This window comes from Eubalaena glacialis, chromosome 3 (genome assembly GCF_028564815.1).
Source record: "Eubalaena glacialis isolate mEubGla1 chromosome 3, mEubGla1.1.hap2.+ XY, whole genome shotgun sequence".
Lineage (NCBI taxonomy): Eukaryota > Metazoa > Chordata > Mammalia > Artiodactyla > Balaenidae > Eubalaena > Eubalaena glacialis.
Genome location: NC_083718.1, coordinates 187,638,947 through 187,657,778, shown reverse-complemented (window position 1 = coordinate 187,657,778; position 18,832 = coordinate 187,638,947). Strand labels below are relative to the sequence as shown.

Here is an 18,832-nt window from a genome sequence, read left to right as displayed (position 1 = left end):
AAAAAGTGTGTGTATGAGTGTGTGTGTATATGTATGCATGTGTGTGAGTATATGTATGTGTATATGTGCGAGCATGTATATGTGTGTGTGTGTATATGTCAGTGCTGTATGTGTATATGTGTGTATGTGTATATATGTGTGTGTGTATTAGTGTGCATGTGTATATGTGTGTATGTGCGTGTGTGTATGTTTATATGTGTGTGAGCATGTATGTGTATATGTATGTGTTTGTGTTATTGTGTATGTGTATGTATATGTGTGTGTGTTTACGTATGTGTGTATATGCATGTGTGTGTTTATGTGTGTGTGTGTATATATGTGTATGTGTATATGTGTGTGTGTACGTGTGAGTGTGTATATGTGTTTGTGTTAGTATGTGTATATGCGTGTATGTGTTTATGTGTGTATGTGTATATGTGTGTGAGCGTGAATGTGTATATGCATGTGTTTGTGTTAGAGTGTGTGTCTGTGAGTGTTTATGTGTGCGTATGTGTATATATGTGTATGTGTGTATGTGTAAATGTGTGTGAGCGTGTATGTGTATATGCATGTGTTTGTGTTAGAGTGTGTGTGTGTGTTTATGTGCGTGTATGTGTATATGTGTATGTGTGTATGTGTATATGTGTGTGAGCGTGTGTGTATATGTGTGTGAGCATGTATGTGTATATGCATGTGTTTGTGTTAGAGTGTGTGTGTGAGTGTGTTTATGTGTGTCTGTGTGAGTCTGTCTGTGTGTGTGTGTGTGTATGCGGAAATGTGTGAGTATGTGTGAGTGTGAGTGTGAGTATGAACAGAGACACAGTGCGTGAGCAAATACGGCAAAGGTTAACACTGGTGAATCCAGGTAAAGGGCACAGGTGTGTTCACTGCACTATTCCAAGTTTTCTGTAGATTTGAAATCAAAATTAAAGGTCAGGAAAACGTTAAAAAGCCCCTGGGAAGTGGGGTCGCAGCAGGAGAGGCTGCAGTTGCTCTGGAGGCCCCAGGGCGGCCCTCATCCGGGGCGGAGCAGCTGGGAAGCCCAGACACCAACAGGCCCTCCTCCCCGGCCACAGGTCTGCTGCACAGGAGATTCTGGAACTCTCAACACCCACCCTCCCAACACCTCCTACCTCAGAGCTGCCACCTGCCCCTTCACAGCAACAGGGCACCTTCTCTTCCAGGTGTGAGCCGCTCTGATGAAGGCCCTTCGGTGAACTTCTCGAAGCATTAAAATCAAATCCACATGACATCATTCAAAACAGCCCAACATCCAGAGCACAGCCACCCTGCCTGGCTGCCCAGACAACAGGGGGAAAGGCATCAACACAGAAAACCACAGTCAGCCTGGGAAGGGGGCTTCGGGATGCACCCTTCTTTCCACGGCCTGACTCCCCTCGGAGAGAGCCTGGCAGCCACTCTTGCACATGGAGCGTCACACAAACCAGAGGACACAGGGGCAGGCACAGACCTGCACGCTGGACAGGAAGGGGCTCCCTCCACTGCACCCTCGGGCAGGGGCGGGCAGGCAGCCCCTGGCCATATACCACGGTCCCTGCTTGGCGCTGGTTCTCAGATGGGGGCATTTGGCAATGTCTGGAGAAAGGAGGATTTTTGATTGTCACAACTGGGAGGATGCTCCTGGGAAGAACTACCTACAGTGCACAGGACGCGCCCCATCCCCCCAGCCCCACGCCCATAGCGCCGAGGATGAGGAGCCCTGCCGGGTGGTCACCTTCGTTACCACTTGCACCAGGCTCCTTCAGCACCTCCGGCCTTCACATCTGCTGTACCCTCAGCCTAGAATGTTCCTCCCTATTTACTGTTCACTGTTCGATCGTTACCTTTTTGAAGCCTGTGTTTGCACATTCACCCAAATTTCCTCTACTCAAAGCACTGCCCAAGCACTGCACCTGGGTGTCTGTGCCTCTATCTCCACCTCCAAACTGGAAGCTCTCTGAGGGCAGGCCACAGGGTGGTTTAAGTCCTTTGTGGGCCCAGGCAGCCTTATTCTCACAGACATATTAAAATGGACCCAGGGACCTCCCTGGCAGTCCAGTGGTTAAGACTCCGAGCGCTCCCAATGCAGGGGGCCCGGGTGCGGTCCCTGGTCAGGGAACTAGATCCCGCATGCCGCAACTAAAGATCCTGCATGTCACAGCTAAGACCCGGTGCAGCCAAATAAATAAATAAATAAATAAATAATAAAATGGACCCATATCTCTCATTAAATAGAATTCTCATATAACTCCTATGAGTAGAGGGAGCGGATACTTTTTTTTTCAGGTCTCCAGTATTTTTGTGGACCCTCGAAAAGCTTGAAGACCGTAGGCTCTGTGCTGAGGAATCTGGTGGGTTCCTGCTGCTGTCAGTCACATCTGGAGTCCCATGCACAGTTAAATGAATGACCAGATTTCAGATTCACCTGGGAACCACGAAGGAAGCCCCCAGCCTCAGAATGTCCTCACCTCAGAGAACCTAAGACATCAAGGAACTGAAGGAGCCTGCATGTACAGACTATAAATGTTGATGTAACTGGATTGGTAAAAGCTGTCTGTTTAAAACTTCTGGGGACTTCCCTGGTGGTCCAGTGGTTAAGACTCTGCGCTTCCACTGCAGGGGGCCCGGGTTCGATCCCGGGTCAGGGAACTAAGATCCCGCATGCGGCGCGGCCAATAATAATAATAATAATAAAAACAAAAACTTCTGGTTAAAAAAAAATTTTATCCTGTGATTTTGGCCTGATTGGTAGAAAAGGTTACCCAGATCTCACTGTCTCTTCAAGTCCTTTTTACAGCTAAGCCAGAGTACCTGGCAGGCCTGCTCTGACAGCCTCTGCGGTTCAGCCAGCACAAGGCAAACAGGAAGGGAACGCAGAGCCGGGGGAAGTTTCCTCGGCTGCACTGGGACACTCCGATCCCGGGCGAAGTCCTAAAGCTCTGTAGTTCTAACCAAGGGACGTGCAGGTGGTGGTTTTATCCCTGCACAGTAGGGGGACAAGGACAGAAGGAAAGAAAGGCATCTTCTGACCTAATTTAAAAAGAGATTCTTTTTTCCTTCACAGAGAACAGCTGGAGCCCTGGAATCTGGCCAAGCCGGAGCCTGAGACCTGAAATCAGGAACCAGTGCGCCTACAAAATCCGGCTCCGGATTTTCCTCTGATTCAGTCTGACCTTTGGCCTCTTGCAGGTTCCAAGGGGGTGGGTAATGCAGACTCCAGAGCCCTTGTCTATTTATGAGTGGATGTAAGGGCAGGCACTCTCGGCTCTCGGCTCTCGAGCGGGTGCAAGCACCGCCTCCCACTCCTGGGCAGGCTCTCTCAAGCTGGACGACCTTCACCGCGGGCTGAGCACCTGCCAGTGTCAAAAGCTCACCTGTGCAGGCTGGTGGCAGAAGGACACTTTTTCTCTCCTGTGACCTAGATCAACATCTGAGATGCCCCCAGTGTGCTGACAACCTACCACCGCCCCCCCCCCAAAGGGAAAACTCAATTTGCATTGCTGGTCAGTCTTCTTAGGGATCGGGCTGAAGTCAAATTTGGGCCGGAAGGACCAGTTCCAAGCCTAATAATCCCAGGGAAGGAGCCTGGCCAGGTTTCACAGACCTTGGGTCACCTCCAGAGAAAGAGGCCAGAATGGAAATTTCAACCCACGGAAGCTCCATCAACCCCACTGCCCACAGCTATGCCAACTCTTGCAGGGTCACCATTTAAAACGTTAATTAAATTGGGAAATTTAAAAGTTGTTGTTTTTTGGTGGCGGGGCTGTTTTTTTTTTTTTAAAGAGGAAGGGGAAAAACTGGCACAGTGCTATTTATTTATCAGGAGCTACATAAGGTCCCTTCACTCAGAGCCACATGGGCTCGTTCACACCAGCCTCCTGCCGAAGGGGACAAGCCTTGTTCTCAGGAGCAGGCCCAGACAAGGCGGCCCAGGTCTTTTGATGCCTGCCAGCAGGCTGGGCTGCTCAAGAACCACCGCCCTCTCCAGCCCTTCTGCCTTTGCCCCCACTCTCCCTCCAACCCTTCCCTCCGTTGAAGTCTCCTATAATCGGTTCAAATAAAAAAGTTTCCCGGACCAGGCTCACTGCATCCCCTCAGAATGGGGCCAGAAAGACCTCCAGCTTCCTGTTGCGAGAATTAGGTCATGAAACCAATTGGGTTGCTTGCAGGGCGAGGGCTCAGTCTCCCTGGGGTGGCCTCCAAAGCCAGCCCCCTCCTCACTGCCCAGCTCTGGGGATGGCTGTCCTCAGGACCCAGCTGAGAGGCCCCAGGCCTGGCCTCCTGGGTGAAACGTCTTATAAACTCTTAAGAACATAAGTTTTAGAATTACTGCCTCCTCTTTCCTATAGGCTTTCAGCATACAGGTATGTGCTAATTTGCATAAAAATAAAGCTATGTTTGTTTACCTCGAAAACATCCATACTACTGTAATACACTGCAAGCATTCATTACACCCTCATGTCACATAAGCCACACTGTTTGTTTGTTTGGATAACTGCTTCTGCTCCGGGACACAGGCCGTGACCTTCCCTCTCCTTCCCCTCCAGCCACCTCAGAACAAAAAATAATCCAAGGAAGAAGGAAACCTCCCCCTAAGAGGCTGCTGAACACTCAGTTTCCTTCCTCCCTAAATGTTTAACAAGCTAATAATCAAAATAAAAAAGATTTTCAACAGAGGCAACTTCAGAATCTACATGTGTTCATTCCATTAACTTGCTGGGGAAGTAGCATGAAGATGAGAACTTCTGATGGGTCACAAAACTCATCCAGTCTGGAGACAAGGATGCCAGAGGCTGGAGGGGAAGGGAGGGATGATCAGGGAAAATGCACAGGCTCTGAGGAGATGGGAAAACACAGCGCCCCAAACAGCAGGAATCCACCCACAGTCACCTGCTCAGGGCCAGGGCCACTGTGGAAAAGCTCAGGAGAGTGGACAGAAATGGATGGGAGGCCTTAGGGGCCTGTGTGAAAGCTCTAAGAAAGAAACTACCCCCAATCCCAATGGGCTGGACACAAACACCCAGACCAGTGTAGGGGAGGAAAACTTTTCCCTTCTTCCCTTTAAGGTCTTTGGTTGGTCTAATAATTAAATTGACAGGAGACATTAACAAGAGAAAAACAAATTTAATTTCATACGTATGAGAGCCCCAAAGATATGTGGCTTGAAGAAGTGACCAGAGCAGGCATCTTTTATATCTTTTAGACAAAAAAACAATAAATTTGTGAAGAATTGACAAGACAAAGAAGTTTGGGCTTGGGGTAGTAAATTAGTGAGGAAGTAACAAGGTTTGTTTATACAGCCTTCTCAGCCTTGAATCTCCTGTCTCTGGTGATAAGGATGCCTTCTACCCCCTGGTACAGGGAAGGTACCTTTCACATGGGAGATTTATTTCCTGCTTTCAGGGAGATAAAGGAGGGTCAGAGCGCCCTTCTTGCACTGGTTGTTTCTCAAGAAACTATAATTCAAAATAATCAATATGCCAAAGTGGTATATTTTGGGGTGGCATATTCTGCTCCCCACCCACTCAGCACGCCCAGATAATCCAGTGCAGAAGCCAAAGCCCCATCATCCATTTGTAATGACATCCTCCACCCCCAAAGCCACGAAACCATTAGTCACCAAGTCACAGAGAGGGAGAAGAAGCTCCCAGCAAAACTGGCCTGTGAGCGCTCCCCTGGCAAAAAGACTTCTGGTTTTACAGGCCAGCTATTCAAATCCCCAGACTGTCAAATTTCATAAAATGAAACCCAGGACCTTTCACAAGCCCATATCCACAGAATGCAAGCAAAATCTGACCTCTTGCAAAAACTCTCAGCTGAGAGGAAAAAGCTTATATGGAGGTTAGGGAGAGAGAGAGGTTAGTTACACTACACATTAGTTTGATGGTATTCCTGAGGATTAAGACTTTAAGTCTCAGAGAACTAAACTTCCTTGCAAATTTACTTGGAGCACATGACACAATGTTAAAACAAAACAAAAACAGAAAATATAGGCACCAATGCACACTGGTTCTTACCTGCTTCTAGAAAAGTCATGTAAGTCTGCCAGAAAGATAGTCATAAGACTTCCAAGTCCAAAATAGAATAACTCACCCAAAAAAGAAGTTCCAGGACTTCCCTGGTGGCACAGTGGTTAAGAATCCGCATGCCAATGCAGGGGACACGGGTTCGATCCGGTCCGGAAGATCCCACATACCGCGGAGCAACTAAGCCCGTGCGCCACAACTACCGAGCCTGCACTCTAGAGCCCACGAGCCACAACTACTGAGCCCGTGCGCCACAACTACTGAAGCCTGTGCGCCTAGAGCCCGTGCTCCGCAGCAAGAGAGGCCACCGCAATGAGAAGCCTGCGCACCGCAATGAAGAGTAGCTCCCGCTTGCCACAACTAGAGAAAGCCCGCGCGCAGCAATGAAGACCCAATGCAGCCAAAAAAAAGAAGAAGAAGAAGTTCCTACGAGAAAGGGAAACAGAGAACTGTGCATGCTGTACAGAAGGAGAAAGAAACCGGGAATCAGGACAGTACCCCAGGAGAGCCAGGCAAAGCCAAGGGAACTGCAACCCAAACAAACTGCAGATGGAACAAAGCTGTTGTTGCTCTTTTCTCCTCACCTTCTTATTCCGAAAATTTTCAAAGTCACAGAAAAGCTGAAAGAACAGTGCAAGGAACATCCCAATACCCTGCCCCTAGAGTCACCAGCTGTTAACATTTTGTCACATTTGTCTCATGCCTCCCCGCACTGTGGGTAGATGTAGGTTTGTCTGCTGCTTCTTTTCCTGAGCGATTTGAAAGCAAGTTGTGGGCTTCCCTGGTGGTGTAGTGGTTAAGAATCCGCCTGCCAATGCAGGGGACACTGGTTTGAGCCCTGGTCCGGGAAGATCCCACATGCCACGGAGCAACTAAGCCCATGCGCCACAACTACTGAGCCTGCGCTCTAGAGCCGCAAGCCACAACTACTGAGCCCACATGCCACAACTACTGAAGCCCGTGCTCCTAGAGCCTCTGCTCCGCGACAAGAGAGGCCGCCGCAATAAGGAGGCCGCCGCAATGAGAAGCCCGCGCACCGCAATGAAGAGTAGCCCCCGCTCGCCGCAACTAGAGAAAGCCCGCGCACAGCAACGAAGACCCAATGCAGCCAAAAATAAATTTTTTTTAAAATTTTATTTATTTATTTATTTATGGCTGTGTTGGGTCTTCGTTGCTGTGCGAGGGCTTTCTCTAGTTGCGGCAAGTGGGGGCGACTCTTCATCGCGGTGCGCGGGCCTCTCACTATCGCGGCCTCTCTTGTTGCGGAGCACAGGCTCCAGACGCGCAGGCTCAGCAATTGTGGCTCACGGGCCTAGTCGCTCCGCGGCATGTGGGATCTTCCCAGACCAGGGCTCGAACCCGTGTCCCCTGCATTGGCAGGCAGATTCTCAACCACTGCGCCACCAGGGAAGCCCCAAAAATAAATTTATTAAAAAAAAAAAAAAAAGCAAGTTGCAGGTATCAAATACTTTGCATCTCCTAAGGCCATGCTCCGACATTATCCCAATACTATTTTCAGCCCCAAGGAATTTACTAGTGACCCAGCAGTGTTCTCTGATGTACAGCCCACATCCAAATTTCCCAACCACGCCCCTCACTTTGGCCTGCACCAGTTTTTAATCTAGGATCCAACTGAAGATCTCAACTTCACTAGGTTCCCAAGCTCTTTCCTCTCCCTTAGCCTAGAGTGTTCACTAGCTTTTCTTTGTCTATCACGACATTAACATTTTTTTAGAGTCCAGGACCATTGACTATTAGTCTGGTTGTCCTTAGAATTGGAGTTAAGGGTAAACATTTTGGTGAGAAACGATTGTAGCTGACGTTGTCCACGTCCCACTGGAGGCACACAATGCCAACCTGCCCCGCTTCTGGTGAGGCTGGGTTTGTGGATCACTCAGTTATGGAGCAAAGTTTTAAAAGTACAAAATAGTAAGTATATTAAAAGAAAACAGTGGGAGAAGGAAATAATACAAAATGAAATCTGTAAGTTACAAAATAAAAGATGTTAAAATCTGATTACATAAAAATCAAAACTCTACATGGATAAAACAATATAATCGAAAGAACAATGACAAATTGGGGAAATACGTGTAACAAATATCACAGCCATAGGACAAACTGCCTTAATATATAAAGAACACCTGTAGATCAACAAGAAGAAGACTGCCAACCCAAGAAAGAAATGGGCAAATGACATAACAGATTGCCCTTAATGATCTGAAATGATGCTCTATTTCCTTATCAGGAAATGCAAATTAAAACTATGATATACCACTTCTCACCTATCAGATTAGCAACAACTCAACTTCTGCCAAGGTAGGGGGGAAAACAGGTGTTCTTGCACAATTTTGGTGGGCACATAAAAGGTCACCATGTCCATGGAGGGCAACCTGGCAAAATACTAAACATTTACACACATGCACCCTTTGCTGTAGCAACTAAGACTGTAGGGATTTATCCTATAGACAGACAAAAGCATAAAGATACATGTAGGAAAATACTGCTTCTTAATAGCAATGAAAGAGAGGGAGTTCCCTGGTGCTCTAGTGGTTAAGATTCGGCACTTTCGGGACTTCCCTGGCGGTTCAGTGGCCAAGACTCCATGCTCCCAATGCAGGGAGCCTGAGTTCGATTCCTGGTCAGGGAACTAAGATCCTGCATGCATGTCGCAACTAAAGATCCCACATGCCACAACTAAGACCTGGAGCAGCCAAATAAACAAATTAAAAAAAAAAAGATTCGGTACTTTCACTGCTGTGGCCCAGGTTCAATCCCTGGTCGGGGAACTGAGCTCCTGCAGCCAGGAAAAAAAAAAAAAAATTGGGCTTCCTTGGTGGCGCAGTGGTTAAGAATCTGCCGGCCGGGGCTTCCCTGGTGGCGGAGTGGTTAAGAATCTGCCTGCCAATGCAGGGGACACGGGTTCGAGCCCTGGTCTGGGAAGATCCCACATGCCGTGGAGCAACTAGGCCCGTGAGCCACAACTGCTGAGCCTGCGCGTCTGGAGCCTGTGCTCCGCAACAAGACAGGCCACGACAGTGAGAGGCCCGCGCACCACGATGAAGAGTGGCCCCCGCTCGCCGCAACTAGAGAAAGCCCTCGCACAGAAACGAAGACCCAACACAGCCAAAAATAAATAAATAAAAATTAAAAAAAAAAATCATCCCCAGATTATCTTGGCAGCACCCACAGGCTCGTGTATTTAAACTGTCTTCCTCCACCCCCCGCTCCCCCCAGCCCCGCCGCATGAGAAACATAAAATTATAAATGGAAAATCATTCAAATGTCCTCTACCTGGAGAGAATGGAAGAAACCTAGAGGGTCCGAAACACATTTTAGTTCATATTCCTGCAGCAGAAGGACATACTGTGAGGACAAGGGTCAGGATGGATCGGTCAGAAGCCAGGGCTGCCTGGGGCAGGGGGCGGGGAGGCCTTGGTCTGGGCAGGGAGGTCAAGGCTAACCCATCTCTTTGGAAACTGGGCCCCTGGTTTGCCAGGTGATTTAGCCGGAAGAACAAGGGTGGGGCCCACACTGTGGAAGGTGTCTGAATCCAAAAGGGACCCTGACCCCTGAAGGAAGCCCCGCAGGACACACAGAACTGCAGAACGACAAGGCGGTAACTTCATCTGTTTTGGAGTTGTTATTCAGTTCAGGGACACGGACCACAGGATTCCAGCAGCAGGAAACATGTGGGTTGGATACTCAGGAGATACTCTGGCTGAAAAAGCCTTAATTGGAGCTGATCTCCAAAAGCCTCCCACCCAGCTCTCCACGTGGGAGAGGAGATGGAAGTGGGTCACATTCTCCCAGCTGAACCGGCATCACCGTGGGCTCCAACCACACATGAACAAGTCCAGGGGCACTGAGTGACCTGGTCTCCTCGCCAGGCCGGCCTTTTCCTCCTGATTAGATGCTGGATGGTTCTGAGGCCCTCCACACTGAAGGGGCAGCTGGTCAGCACCAGGAAGGCAGTGACACTGCAGCGGCTGGTGAAAGTAACATTGCCCGGGAGCGGAGCCCTGTCCTGGCACCTTCCTCTCACTCTGGATGTGGGCAGGCACCTCTGCCAGCCCTGTGCCCTCTCCACCCCAGCCCTGGCCTGAGGGCGAGTGGAAGAACACTGGGTGCTTTTGTAGAAACTGCTGGGCCTCCCTGACCGCGCTCTTTGGAGGGATCCCGAGGCCTGTGGCTGGGCAGACCTGGGGAAGAAAGAACCCTCCCCCACCACACTCTGCATAAACTGACCCCAACGGGGGCTCACAGACACAGGTGTCCCTGGCATCATGCCGAGAGCACTGATGCAGCCAGCCCCACAGCCTGCCTACTGCCGTATGCCTGCTTTCCAAAGTTGGCCAAGGGAGACCTGTCAGGCAGGGAGGGAACTCCGGAGAGACAAGCGCTGATGGTCTTCTCATAAGAAAGGCACTGGATTGATGGCATAACTTCAGAAAGCTGTGGGGACTTCCCTGGTGGCGCAGTGGTTAAGAATCCACCTGCCAATGCAGGGGACACGGGTTCGAGCCCTGCTCCGGGAAGATCCCACATGCCGCAGAGCAACTAAGCCCGTGCGCCACAACTACGGAGCCCACGTGCCACAACTACTGAAACCCGCGAACCTAGAGCCCATGCTCCGCAACAAGAGAAGCCACTGCAACAAGAAGCCCACGCACCGCAACGAAGAGTAGCCCCCGCTTGCCGCAACTAGAGAAAGCCCGCGCGCGGCAACGAAGACCCAACACAGCCAAAAATAAATAAATAAATAAATAAAATTTATTTTTTAAAAAAAACTGTGGAAAGAGCTCAATGCCATGATCATTCTTCCCTGACTTGAACTCGGGTAACAAAGGGTTCATAAGCCTTTAAGTGGAAACGTAGTTCTTACTAACTGGGACTGCCAAGGTGCTAATTGTTTCTACAGATGCCCACACTAGCACAGCTTTTGTTAAGTGTGACACACAAGGGCTCTAATCTACTAACTCTTCCCCTGCTCTTCTGGGAAGCCACACACAACCCTCCACCGTAATGTCCGTCCAGGGCAGGTACCCACGCGGCTGACGTGGACATCTGGAAATTATATCCTGACTCTCCTCCTGAGAGTTCAGAACACTCACCAACATGTTCTTGCTTTATTCACATGACTCCAACTAGATAATAAGCCTCTTGGCCCTAGCCTATAAGTTTTGTATGATAAGAGCTAATTCTACCCTGCTCACCACAGTATTCCCAGGGCCTACCATGGGGCCCAGATCCTAATAAAAGTTCAGTAAATATTTATTACTTCAATCAGTGAGTCATTAGAAGGAAGGAGGAAAGGAAGGACGAATGGAAGATAGTCATCACTTCTTGTTATCTCTGTGTTCTTGGTTTACATTACAAAGACATCACAGCCGGGATTAAAACCAAGCCCTATAACCCGCCTCTCTGCCCTGCCATCAATGGTCCTCGAACCTGTTAGGATGCACAGTTTACACGCCTGCTTCCAGAAGCTTCTACAGAACAACACGAACATGAAAAATGGAGAAACTTTCATGACCTTCAATCCTTAAGAAACTTCAGAAGGAAGGAAACGCTTTTTCCGGTCAGCGGCCTGAGGTGACCTCTCAAAATGGTTCGCTATTCACTTGACCCAGAAAACCCCACAAAATCATGCAAGTCGAGAGGTTCAAATCTTCGTGTTCACTTTAAGGACACTCGTGAAACAGCCCAGGCCATTAAGGGTATGCATATCCGAAAAGCCACCAGGTATCTGAAGGATGTCACTTTAAAGAAGCAGTGTGTGCCGTTCCGTCGGTACAGTGGTGGAGTTGGTAGGTGTGCCCAGGCCAAACAGTGGGGCTGGACGCAGGGTCGGTGGCCCAAAAAGAGTGCTGAATTTTTACTGCACATGCTCAAAAATGCAGAGAGTAATGCTGAACTTAAGGGCTTAGATGTAGATTCTCTGGTCATTGAGCACATCCAGGTGAACAAAGCCCCCAAGATGCGGCGCAGGACATACAGAGCTCACAGTCGGATCAACCCATACATGAGCTCTCCCTGCCACATTGAGATGATCCTTACTGAAAAAGAACAGATTGTTCCTAAACCAGAAGAGGAGGTTGCCCAGAAGAAAAAGATATCCCAGAAGAAATTGAAGAAACAAAAACTTATGGCCCGGGAATAAATGCTGCAAAAAATAAATGCTGCAAAAAATAAATGCAAATAAAAGTTTAAAAAAAAAAGAAGGAAGGAAACGATGTTTGTTCCAGCTATGCCCACCACAGAAGGACACCTTTCCCTCTGGGGACTGTTGTCGTCCCCCTGTAACAAGGCTCTGTGGAGGATCAGGACATAATAGGTCTTTAATAACAGACTATAACAGCAGTTGGGGCTCAGTGCCCTTTCATAAAAGAAGTTCAAAAGCACTTTGGCCCAAACATCATAATGCCCCTGGGAGCTATTAAGGCACAAGGATCATTATCCCCATTTACAATTGAGAAAAGTAAGGCAGAGGGAGGTTACTTAGTTTGCCCAAGGTCAGATGAGACAGGGAAAAGGCATAGGATTCAAACTCTTTGCAGCAGCCAGTGCGCTAACTCTGGCCACCCTCACAATGTCACCCACGCTGGGCTTAAGGGAGATGTCTTTTCTTCTCTGTTGTTTCTGCTGAAAGGCAGCATCTAATATGGTGCCCAGAACTCACACACAGGAGTCCCACCGACTGTGTCTGAATCTTGACTTTGTTCCCAACTATCTTCACTTCAAACAGCTTATTGTACTTAACCTTTCCAGGCCTCAGCTTCTGAATATGCAAAATGGTAATAATGCTACTTATCTCAGAAACTACAGTGAAGACTAAATGAGAAAAAGTATAGAAAATGTCATCATTCATTTTCTCATTTTCTAAATGAGTACATATCACTCTCTTAATTTAAAAAAAAAAAAAAAAAACAATAACAAGAGAAAAAGGTTGCATCCACTTTGGGTTTAGTTTTTGCAAGGAGACAGGCGACACCTAAAAAGCATTTCCGATTCGGCCACCGAAATGCACCAGAACCCTGAGAGTGACTTGCAGCACAAAAGTCCCATTTGATTCCTACCAACTCTCACTGGCCTCTCAAGGTTAGCAGAGCAGGTTGGCATCACGGACACTGACAGACAAGGGGACGCCTGAGTGAGGATGTGAAAGGCTGGCCAACTGCCCTCAGTCTGAAGGGGCCAACTTTGGATTCCTGGTGAGTTGAACTCCTGGGTTTGAAACGCCATTTCTGCTGAGCTTCCCAACTCCACTCAGCCCAGACTAAAGACAGCCAATGTTTTCTAGGTACCACCATACTTGGATCAAGTGATGTGCAGCAGTGTAGATCAAATAATGATACAGGAAGTGTTCAGAGGTGACAGTGTGGCCTGGTGGTACTCAGCAGGGGGCTGGAGGAGAAATGGGGATGGGGTCGGGGGGGAGGAAAGCTGCCCAGTCAATCTTGGTACACTTCCAACAAAGACACTGTGACAAATAACCTGAGAAAACCATCATTCAAAAAGAGTCATGTACCAGAATGTTCACTGCAGCTCTATTTACAGTAGCCAGGACGTGGAAGCAACCTAAGTGTCCATCATCGGATGAATGGATAAAGAAGATGTGGCACATATATACAATGGAATATTACTCAGCCATAAAAAGAAATGAAATGGAGTTATTTGTAGTGAGGTGGATGGAGTTAGAGTCTGTCATACAGAGTGAAGTAAGTCAGAAAGAGAAAAACAAATACAGTATGCTAACACATATATATGGAATCTAAAGAAAAAAAAAAAAAGGTCATGAAGAACCTAGCGGCAAGACGGGAATAAAGACACAGACCTACTAGAGAATGGACTTGAGGATATGGGGAGGGGGAGGGGTGAGATGTGACAGGGTGAGAGAGTGGCATGGACATATATACACTACCAAATGTAAAATAGATAGCTAGTGGGAAGCAACCGCATAGCACAGGGAGATCAGCTCGGTGCTTTGTGACCACCTAGAGGGGTGGGATAGGGAGGGTGGGAGGGAGGGAGATGCAAGAGGGAAGAGATATGGGAACATATGTATATGTATAACTGATACACTTTGTTATAAAGCAGAAACTAACACACCATTGTAAAGCAATTATACTCCAATAAAGATGTTAAAAAAAAAAAAAAAAAGACACTGTGACAGGAAATTCCCTGGCGGTCCAGCGGTTAGGACTCTTGTGCTCTCACTGCCGGGGGCCTGGTTCAATCCCTGGTCAGGGGACTAAGACCCTGAAAGCCGAGCGGTGCAGCCAAAAAAAACAAAACAAAACAAAATACTGTGAAGACACTGTGACGTACAGGTGTGTGGAGGTCCTTGATGCACATAAGAACAGCAGCAAAACTCCAAGGTTATGCCAGAGTCACTACCATGACAAGAAGATTTCCTTATGCAGAGAACATAGGACAAGCCGCTGTACAGGACAAGATTCTAAGAGCTGGTGATGCTCATTCATTCAGCTCAAGAAACACTGACCGATTACTTACATACTCAGGGGAGAAAGATGGCTTGATGGAATCTGCAGGACACACAGACACACACACCTGGACCTTCCTCAAGCTAGCCAATGGCTCCCATATCTCCTGGGCACCTAGGCCAGAGACATGAGAAACCTGAGGGGAACAAATGCAACACTGCTGCCCTCCAAAAGCCTTCCCAGGACAAGGAGAGCCTGCTCACTGCTCTTCCAAGTGTCCGGGTCTTTCTCCTAGGATGGACCCCCCCCAGGAAAGGTTCCTGTGCAGTGACTTCCCACTGTTCAGAATTGAAGAGTAAAATCTAAACTCCTCACCATGGCCACAGATCCAACTCCTACCAGCTCCTCACTCAGCAACTCCAGCCGCCATAGGCTTCTTGCTTCTACTGTCCTCTCTGCCCATCAGCTGGGTCTCCATTCAAAGTTACATCCTCAGAGCTCGCTAAAGTTATGACCCAGGCACTCTCCATCTCATTGCCTTGTTTTATTCTCCCTGCATCTCTTTTCACCATTCTACATTATTTTGTTCACTTGTATACTTGTTTACCATCTGTCTCTCCCACTAGAATGTAAACTTCATTAGATCACGCAACTTGGTGATCTTGTTCTTGGCTATAGCCCCAGCATCTACAACAGTGCCTGGCACACAGTAGGTGTTCAATAAGCCATTCAATTTAAGAAATATTTATTGAGTGCCTACAAAGTCTAACTGTAGACCAAAAAAAAAAAAAAAAAAGACAAAATCTCTGCCCTAAAAGAGCTTAAATTTTGATGGGAGATAAAAAGCAGATAAATAAATAATGGTGAAATAACAGCTACGACTTCAACCAAGCCATACCAAGGTGCTCAGTGCTGTTCTAAGCATCTAATAGGTATTACTTAATTTAAGCCTTCCAACAACTCCATGGAGGAAGTATTAATATTTATAGATGGGGAAACTGAGGCACAGAGAGGTTAAGTTACTTGCTGAAGGTCACAAAGCTCATGATGGCAGAACCATGATCCAAACCCAGATAGTCTTGGTAGGAAGTCCATGCTCTGATTAAGAGCTATGCTTCCTATCTGCCGAGTGTCGAGTAACTACTTGGTCAGCACCCTCAGCAGCTGTTCCTTGTAGGCAGAGCTGGAGAGAGAGGAGACCCATCAAGGAAGGGCTGTGAGCTCAGTGACACGGAGTCTGCTGGGTTGACCCCCATGGTGCACTCTGGTTGAGGAGGAATCTAATGAAAAGACATGGACAGGGTCAGGATTCCTGGGCTCTATTTCTAGGTGCTGTGAGACACCCAGGCAAGTCAACCGGTACTTGATGAGTGTACTTTCGGGGCAGGATCTAGATGCTGTGAGGGATGGAAAAGCTGAATCCAATAGAGACCCTGGCCTCAGAAAGCTTAGGGTCATGCAAGTGCACATGAAGCTGAAAGAGAGGTAGAAAGTGACGGGTGCCATCAGCAAATGTACAAACTGCTACGGGATTTCAAGAGAGTTACTCACTCTCTAGGGACCACAGGTGCCCAACTGTAAGAGGGGCCCGGCCCCACGGTCCTTTAGCTCGGACATGTTCTGACAGCACAGACTTGGAGCAGCGTGGAGATCAAGTTTTATTCTGGTTAATGGTTCAAGTTCATGGCCACTGAGCTGTTCTCCCACCCACCATGAGATCAGTCCCGATATCTTTGGGCAACATCTTACAGCAGAGGCAGGGCAATAACGCTCTCATTTAAATAATGCAGCCGGATGTGGGAATGAAGCCCAGTGTGTTCTGCCCTCCTCCACCTCGAACTGATTTTTAAGCCTACAAACCCTCTTCCCTCAAGGAGGTGGTGGGTGACGTTTCTGTGAGCACCTTGTTAGAACGTGGAGACGGCTCCCTATTCACCCTGTTCACATCAGTATCTCTAGAGTTTAGCACAGTACCTGGCCCACAGCAGGTGCTGAGCAAGGTTTGCTGAGCTAAACCTGAGCATGGTCAGGTCTAGAAATTCTCTGCCAGACGTATAAATCGAAGTCGGTGTTCCCTGAAGTTTTGCTTTAAAGCTCTCAGCCTCTCTCAGGGGGAGCAAACTGGTTTTACCTCTTCACTTCTGCTACCCCTACTCTGGTCCAAGCCACCATCATCTCTTGCCCGGCAGCGGCAATAGTCTGTCTCCCAATTAGTATCCCTGCTCTTACCCCTGCTCCTTACAATCCAGCCTCAATATAGTAGCCAGAATGATCTTTGAAAACAAATCAGATCTTATCACCTCTTTACTTAAAATCCTCCAGTGGTTTCTAACTGCACTTGGAATAAAATCCAAACTGGCTCTTCCCACCTTCACAGCACTTACCATGACTAAAATTATTTTGTCCACTTAACTTGTTTAATCCCTCCTCTTCAGAAGGTCAGCTACAGGAGGGCAGGGGCTGTGTCTCTCTTCACCACTGTAGCCCCCGGTGCTTGGAATGCTGCCTGACACATATACAAGGACCACTCACTCCACCAGGAAACCATGAATGACACACTGGCATTTAACAGCCAGCACCTTTATTTATAATTCAAAGTCCTGCTTTAAATCAAAGGAAACTTGGTCTCTCTGGACACTTTAATGGCCCAAGAGATCAGTATCACTTAGAGTCTAAAGCCAGGAACCAGAGCCCAGTAGTTGTAGCAGGAAGCTAAGAGCCAAGACACTTGGTAGCAGAACCACAGGACAAACTCTGACTTGCCTCCAGGTCCCTTGCCCACACACCCTGTGCCTCAATTTACCCAGCCGTCGGCCAGGCACACTTCCCTAAGTAGTGTGAGTGCCAGGAGACAAAGTAATTAACAGCTATAGTGTACTTAGATCCTCAGATAGGAGGTGCTGCCAGCCTCACATCTCATTATTCATAAAACTCTTCATCTGCGGCCAACACAGGCCTCCTGGGCCTTCCCAGGGGCTAACCTGACAGCAGGTACTGCTCAGACAAGTTCAGCACACACGAGAGAGGCAGGCATGTGGGGCCTAACAGAGGTTGGGTATCAGACCTAAGTGTCTCGGTTACCAGGTTCAAGAAAAAGGAAAGTGGTCGGGGTGGGGATGATGGGAAGGGGGCGAGAAGTGCAGTCTGGGGCTCTGAGTGGTTAATCTTGCAGGTTCACATACACACGCCTGCCATACAGGTGAGACCTATGCCTACAATGTGCACCGTCTAGGAACACTCACTAGGAGAAGTGGGATGGGGACACGACAGTTCAACCAGACTAGGGAGAGGAACCGTGGCCCAGTGACCAGACCTTGGCAGCATTTAGTTTGGGAAAATATGGGAGGGCTCTATACAGAGGGTCAGGATGCTGAGAGCAGGGCGCAGGTGAGGGAAGAGACAAGAGGGCACGGGCCCTGGACTGCCGATAGACGGTGACAACCCCGCCGACGCGGTGGGGTGAGCAACAGAGTGCATGGCTCGGACACCTGTGGAGGCGACCCCCGGGGTAAGGGGGGTTGAGGACCGCTGGATGGTGGTCTGCCGCGGGGGCGGGGGCGGCGAGCGGCAGGAGCAGCGAGGGCCAGGTGGGGCAGGAGGCCCGGCCCAGACCAGGGCGCCGTGCCGGGGGTCCGGCCGGTGGGTCCGAGCGGGGTCGGGGGCGCCCTCCACGGCCCCTCCCCGAGAGACAAAGGGCCGGCGGCTCCCCCGAGCCCCGGCGCGACGCGGGCCCAGGCGCTGCGGGCGAGGGCCGGCCTCGGCGCTTACCTGGGCCGCCCGACCCGGGCGGGCGGGCGGGCGGGGGCTGCGGGTCCGAGAGCGGCGCGCGGCGGCCTGTTCCGGGGCGCGCACAGCCCGAGCAGCCGCGGCGGCAGCAGCAGCAGCAGCAGCAACAGCAGCAGCAGCGGGAGCGACCGCCTCAACCTCCGCCTCCCGCTCAGTGAGTCACCGCGGCGGGGAGGGAGGGAGGCGCCAGGCCGCCGGGGGAGGGACCGGCGGAGGGGGCGGCATCTGGCTCCGCTCGGGCGGCGGAGGCGCGGCCACGGCAACGCCCCGGAGGGGGCCGCGCGCCGGGGGCGTGACCTGATGATGTGGCGGGCGTGGCCATGAACACCCTGCGGCTGTCATTGGTTAACTCAGCCAGAAGGCGGGGATTCCAGTTGAGTGGGGGGCTGCGGAGTGCTCGGGCACGCTCATCGGGTCCCTCGGAAGGGGGCGGGACCAGTGACCCCGGGGCGGAGCCACGAGATGGGCGGGTGGAACCCGGTCGCCGGTAGTGGCCGAGCGGCTCTCAGAGCAAAGGGGTGGAGCGGGTCGGGGGTTGGCAGGGGAGGAGGGGCGGGGGCTCGGATGCGGAGGCGGCCTGAGGGCGGAGCCCGGGCT

The 18,832-nt window shown here is 49.8% G+C and overlaps 2 protein-coding genes across 3 annotated transcripts in view; one reads left to right on the top strand and one right to left on the bottom strand.

Annotated features, from left to right (window-relative positions):
• CTNNBIP1 (catenin beta interacting protein 1) overlaps window positions 1-18,403 on the bottom strand; it is a 49,949-nt gene extending 31,546 nt beyond the window's left edge. For both annotated transcript variants that reach the window (XM_061187119.1, XM_061187118.1), the window contains exon 1: window positions 18,218-18,403. The gene's annotated coding sequence lies outside the window, so the exon portion shown is untranslated. The remainder of the gene's footprint in view (window positions 1-18,217) is intronic.
• LOC133088963 (large ribosomal subunit protein uL22-like) lies at window positions 11,582-12,183 on the top strand. The gene has a single exon (XM_061187116.1). It carries the CDS (start codon window positions 11,611-11,613, stop codon window positions 12,163-12,165), a length of 555 nt encoding a protein of 184 aa, XP_061043099.1. The 5' UTR covers window positions 11,582-11,610; the 3' UTR covers window positions 12,166-12,183.
• Window positions 18,404-18,832: the final 429 nt, after the last annotated feature.

Bases quoted from the DNA above. Each gene is read 5' to 3' on its own strand.
- LOC133088963 (XM_061187116.1), top strand. From the start codon at position 11,611: ATGGTTCGCTATTCACTTGACCCAGAAAACCCCACAAAATCATGCAAG.